This window comes from Ostrea edulis, chromosome 1 (assembly GCF_947568905.1).
Source record: "Ostrea edulis chromosome 1, xbOstEdul1.1, whole genome shotgun sequence".
In the NCBI taxonomy this organism is placed as follows: domain Eukaryota; kingdom Metazoa; phylum Mollusca; class Bivalvia; order Ostreida; family Ostreidae; genus Ostrea; species Ostrea edulis.
In genome coordinates this window covers 108,986,861-108,992,688 of record NC_079164.1, presented here as the reverse complement: position 1 = coordinate 108,992,688, position 5,828 = coordinate 108,986,861, and the positions used below count along the sequence as shown (strand labels likewise).

The window sequence follows — 5,828 nt, the reverse complement described above, 5'->3', positions numbered from 1 at the left end:
TACCGTTTCGTGCAAATCGTACAGACCGTTCAGGAAATGGGAAGCGTTTCGTGCAAATCGTTCCGTGCAAACCGTTCACCGTTCCGTGCAAGAATCGTTTCGTTCCGTGCAGAGCGTTCAGCGTTCCGTGCAAGAATCGTTTCGTTTCGTTCCGTGCAAGTGGTGTAGTAGTACGCTTCAGGGTCTGTAATACGATATGAAATGAATTCATTGTTTATCGATGTTTGATTTTATTCTTACAGAAAAAAACAAGTTTTGATAATTGTTGAATAAATAAAATATGCCTGTTCATTTCTTCCATCTGTGATTTCAGTCTAATTTCCAGAACGAAGCGAGGCAACGTCATACCAATCGCACATTCTCGGGCCTATCCGGTAAGTCGAGAAAGTAGGTGTTTAATTATAGTTATAATAGTTTTGACTTAACCCATATTTATCATTTTATAATTATTTTACTTATATCTCATTCATCGAAGAATACCCTCTCCCGAGACCAACGATCTGACACATCGATGAATTTTTAAATACGATATTCATCTGATATTTTCAATGTTCTTATTTTTTCCCGTGATTATAGAAGTCATTGTTACGACTTTTTGTAATAGTTTGTTAACAGTTACTGATATGTACAAACACAAAAGTTTTTGTTTTTTTTTTAATTTTAGTTGAACATGTTTTGTAATGACACTGTTCTTGAAAGTAAGTAATAAGTCGAAAACTATCCAATATATCAGATATCGAATGGTGCGGGACTGTTCTGGGAAGTTTGCGCCTTAAAACTCCTTAAAACATTTTACCGAAATTAGGTTGTTTACTTCCTGACAATGTCCAAGAAATCAGGCCACTGTTTGCAATATAGCATTTTTTGTTTGTCATTCATATAGTACATTACGTTTTCGATTATGGCGTTTGATGAGAAGAAATGACGTTTATTCATAACTTTGCCCTTAAATTGCCGTACTGGACAAAAACTACCATTATAAACGCAGTCGCAATACTGAGTTTCAAATATTGATATCATGAACAGCTGTTCATATTGTCTTTGGTCAACTATTCGGCTTGACGGATTACGATTGCATTCGTAAAATCGGTATCTAATTTTCAATACGGAGAGAGATCATTTATATTACACAAAGAACATTTAAAATTTGGAGCTCCAAGTGACTTCCTAATAATTAAGTTTTCTTTACTGTATATGATATCAATAAATATAACATAACTAATGCACGCAATTTTTTAAAATATTTCTCTTAAATTCATTTGAATTAAAGATATCGTTCATTAAATTAATGTGCGCAACAAATGAAACACGCATTAAAAAGTCCTTCCTCTGCAATATTATTTAATTGTGATTTCCCGCAAGCGCAAGGTTTCATCTAGTAAATTTAAAAATAATTGGACACCGAAGGAAGGAAAAAATAAATGGCTCGATGAGTAGCGTAACGGAATATACGAGACTAGGCTGACCGGACCTTGTATCGAATTTATATTTATAAAAGAGAAAACAGACACTAAAGATAATATTTTATTTCTTTGATTTAAAACCCAGATTATTTTCCAATTGCTAAATATTACCTTTACGTACAAAATTTCTAGCGTCTTAATATCCTGAAACAAAACAAATATTGGTATTCGTTAATTTGTATCGAGACATATGTAGGAAATAAAAAAACTAACCCGTCAAAAAGAGTTGTCATTTCTATGAGCGTATAATGTTTGTCTTATATTCAAATGTTCACTATCATCAGTTTTGTTATTCGCGTGTGGATCACTCAAATTTTACATAGCTACACTTTACGGATGAATTTTGTATATGTAATTTCTGTACAAATTAATCAGCACAAATCTAAACATTTTCATATAACGAACATGTTGAAAAGTACAAATGTTAGATAATTAATTGACTTACTACGTCGCTGTCGACTGGTATCCATCATATTCATCGCTGAAGGTCCTGGATTTCTCCAGTATCCAGACATTGGCTCCGTTTGCATCATCGCATTAGCAGCAGTCGGCGTCCAAGAATCTCCCATGGATGGAATATTATTCCTCATATTTCTCACGGTAGGTATATCAGTCATCTTATTGGTCATAGCAGGCATATTAGTCATCATCTCCATCATTGATGGAGGTGGATCCATCATTTCACTTGGTGATTGTACATTAGATTTTTGGGCTTTATTCATTTTCGCATTGCCCTGCATTTTCGCCATTATCTCTGTCGCCGATGACAACGCGTTCATCATATCCACAAAGGCTGTTTTATCTCCCTTTGCATTCGCCATATTAGGCAAATTATTCATCATGTTCACCATCATTACCATATTTGGAATATCGGCTACAGACGCTTGTTGTCCCATTTTATTCACATTGTTCATCATGGCAATCATTGTATTCATCATTGAATTGGGTCTGGATTTTTGAGGATTAAATATGGTTGGATCCGCCACGAACTGATTTTGATTCTGACCAGATTGGTGAGGATTGCTGATCGGAGGTCCAGATTTCATGACAGTGTCCCCGTTTAGAGATTTAACTTCAGTTGTTGGGCTCTGTTGACCGATTGGACCTGAAAATTCAATTAAAGTATGAAATGAGAAAGCGATTGTTCAAATATACCCGACTTTGTTCGCATTTTAAAAGAATTTTTATCGTTCTTGAGTAATTCGGCAGTTAAAAGCAGTATTTTCTATAAGATTTTAAAAGGCAATAAAAATTACGTATTCTTCTTATACATACTTTTGATTACTCTGCTAATTATTTCATTAGTAAAGAGAACAACCATTGATTGGCAAAGATTGTATGATAAACTTACGTAATCCAAACCCATTGGCTCCAGCAAAGCACAGAAAGGCAAATATACCAAACACAGACATGGTCAACTAAAAAGTAAAAATACTGTTATTAATAAATTCACAGAACTTCAAATTCTATTAAGAACATATAAAAGTAATTTGTCATCCAAAAATCATATATTGAATATTTCTTCTTTTACTACTCACTCGCTTTCTGCTTTGCGACCTAGGACAAAGAATCCACGAAATTCTGCACGGTACTGTTCTCTTTACATGTCGCTCATTATATACTAGTGCACTTCCACTGTCTCTTCCGGTTTTCAGTGGGTAATGACATGTTCAATGGCTACACAGACCATGTTAACAGATGATGATACAATACCTGGACAAGTTTTTTTTTTGTAATGTGCAAGATCTGCATATCACGGATGTATGACGAATCGACAAGATCTCGGTTCATATCAGTAGATTTCACGCAAAGGTGAAAGTGTTTGGTGTAATATAAGGTCGGATCATCACTGTTTTAAACAAGGCAGGTGCGTGTTACATGACTGAAAATATCATCGTTACCTTTCTCAACAATCCCTTCACCGTGAATATTTCTTTCGTAACGGACAAGATCGCTAACAATAATACAATGATACAAACGCCTTTTCTTGTTCCTCCATCATCAGAGACGCCTTGTAGATTTTGATGAAGCTATTTGTGATCAATCAACAAAGGTTGCGTAGTGAACCGTAGGTTGCCGACAGTGCTGTTCCTCGCAGTAGTGAACCGTAGGCTGCCGACAGTGCTGTTCCTCGCAGTAGTGAACTGTAGGTTGCCGACAGTGTTGTTCCTCGCAGTAGTGAACCGTAGGTTGCCGACAGTGCTGTTCCTCGTAGTAGTGAACTGTAGGTTGCCGACAGTGCTGTTCCTCGCAGTAGTGAACCGTAGGTTGCCGACAGTGTTGTTCCTCGCAGTAGTGAACTGTAGGTTGCCGACAGTGTTGTTCCTCGTAGCGTCTTCTTTAAGCCTTGGACACAAAACAAATGCAACAGAGGCTCCGTAGAGTTAGACCTTCCCTCGCAAGATAGTGTAGGGATATTCACACGGGTGTTCTGTAAGGGGTTTCTCGTTAGAACTATGAAACCATTAAAATTACCAGAGACATTTATAATGTGTTATATGAATGTGTCTCTGAAATTACAATATTGTGTACACAATGCAGTATTTAGAGTATACTGGCAAAGAAAACTCTTCATTGCTACAAAAACTGAAATTCACTTCTTTGGATGTTTCTCATATAACCCTGAAAATCAAATCACAAGCGTAACATCAAGTCAAGAAACACAGACAACTAAAATATATGTAAATCAGAATCTGGAACATTAGCTTCTTATAGCAAAATTGTAAATCAAAATGAATACAATCTGGAACGTTAGCTTCTTATAGCAAAATTGTAAATCAAAATGAATACAATATGGAACATTAGCTTCTTATAGCAAAATTGTAAATCAAAATGAATACAATCTGGAACGTTAGCTTCTTATAGCAAAATTGTAAATCAAAATGAATACAATCTGGAATATTAGCTTCTTATAGCAAAATTGTAAATCAAAATGAATACAATCTGGAACATTGGATTCATATAGCAAAATTGTAAATCAAAATGAATACAATCTGGAACATTAGCTTCTTATAGCAAAATTGTAAATCAAAATGAATACAATCTGGAACATTAGTTTCTTATAGCAAAAATTGCAAATCAAAATGAAAACAATCTGGAATATTAGCTTCTTATAGCAAAATTGTAAATCAAAATGAATACAATCTGGAACATTAGCTTCTTATAGCAAAATTGTAAATGAATACAATCTGGAACATTGGCTTCATATAGCAAAATTGTAAATCAAAATGAATACAATCTGGAATATTAGCTTCTTATAGCAAACGTTTTAATCAAAATGAATAGAAACTGCAACATTATTTAAAACTACCTTTAAAAACTGTGATAGGCCTGTGTTAAAACAATACGAATCAGTGTCCATCCATTGTATATTGAAACATGTAGATACTCTAATACCCCCCCATTGTATATTGAAACATGTAGATACTCTACCCCCCCACCCACCCCCACCCCCCATTGTATATTGAAACATGTAGATATTCTAAACCCCCCATTGTTTATTAAAACATGTAGATACTCTACCCCCCCCCCACCCCCCATTGTATATGGAAACATGTAGATATTCTAAACCCCCCATTGTTTATTAAAACATGTAGATACTCTACCCCCCCCCCCCATTGTATATTGAAACATGTAGATACTCTACCCCCCCCCACCCCCCATTGTATATGGAAACATGTAGATATTCTAAACCCCCCATTGTATATTAAAACATGTAGATACTCTACCCCCCCCACCCCCCCACCCCCCATTGTATATGGAAACATGTAGATATTCTAACCCCCCCATTGTTTATTAAAACATGTAGATACTCTAATACCCCCCCCCCCCCATTGTATATTGAAACATGTAGATACTCTAACACCCACCCCCCATTGTATATTGAAACATGTAGATATTCTAAACCCCCCATTGTTTATTAAAACATGTAAATATTCTATACCCCCATTGTAATATATATTGAACCATGTAAATATTCTAACACCCATCCACCCCCTATTCCTAAACAAAAACATCTATGTTGTTCATGTGAATTGTTATGAAAATCATTTTTTTTTTTACTGTTTTGTAATATAAGCAATGCAGATAGCAGTGAATCCAATAAGATAAATTGTTAATCCTACAAATATTACAACTGCAAGAACGATTTGTTGTTTCTTAAAATCCTGCTTTGATATAAGCAAAGAGAGTTTACAATGAACATTTGACTATACATGTGTATGAATATTTATATAACTGCAGTAGTTTTGGATTTTGTATACCTTTGTGTTAGTGTGCATTATCTAATATGTGTTTAGTTTTCTTATCAATGTGCATTAACTGTTAATGTATGCCGACATCAAGTTATCTTATCTGATATATTCA

At 35.0% G+C, this 5,828-nt stretch overlaps 1 protein-coding gene across 1 annotated transcript; it reads right to left on the bottom strand.

Moving 5' to 3' along the window:
* Nucleotides 1-1,537: 1,537 nt before the first annotated feature.
* LOC125664857 (uncharacterized) lies at nt 1,538-4,149 on the bottom strand. The gene is made up of 4 exons (XM_048897663.2): nt 3,002-4,149; nt 2,815-2,881; nt 1,909-2,568; nt 1,538-1,607 (listed from the first exon to the last, which is right to left on the bottom strand). The coding sequence occupies exons 2-4, from the start codon at nt 2,873-2,875 to the stop codon at nt 1,600-1,602; spliced, it is 729 nt and encodes a 242-aa protein (XP_048753620.2). The 5' UTR covers nt 2,876-2,881; nt 3,002-4,149; the 3' UTR covers nt 1,538-1,599.
* Between the last annotated feature and the right edge of the window lie 1,679 nt (nt 4,150-5,828).

What these genes read in the sequence shown, in the direction of transcription:
- LOC125664857 (XM_048897663.2), bottom strand. Translation starts at nt 2,875, where the DNA reads ATGTCTGTGTTTGGTATATTTGCCTTTCTGTGCTTTGCTGGAGCCAAT. An exon ending in AGCCAATGGGTTTGGATTAC is followed by an intron (nt 2,569 to 2,814) that starts GTAAGTTTATCA and finishes TTGAATTTTCAG; the next exon opens with GTCCAATCGGTCAACAGAGC.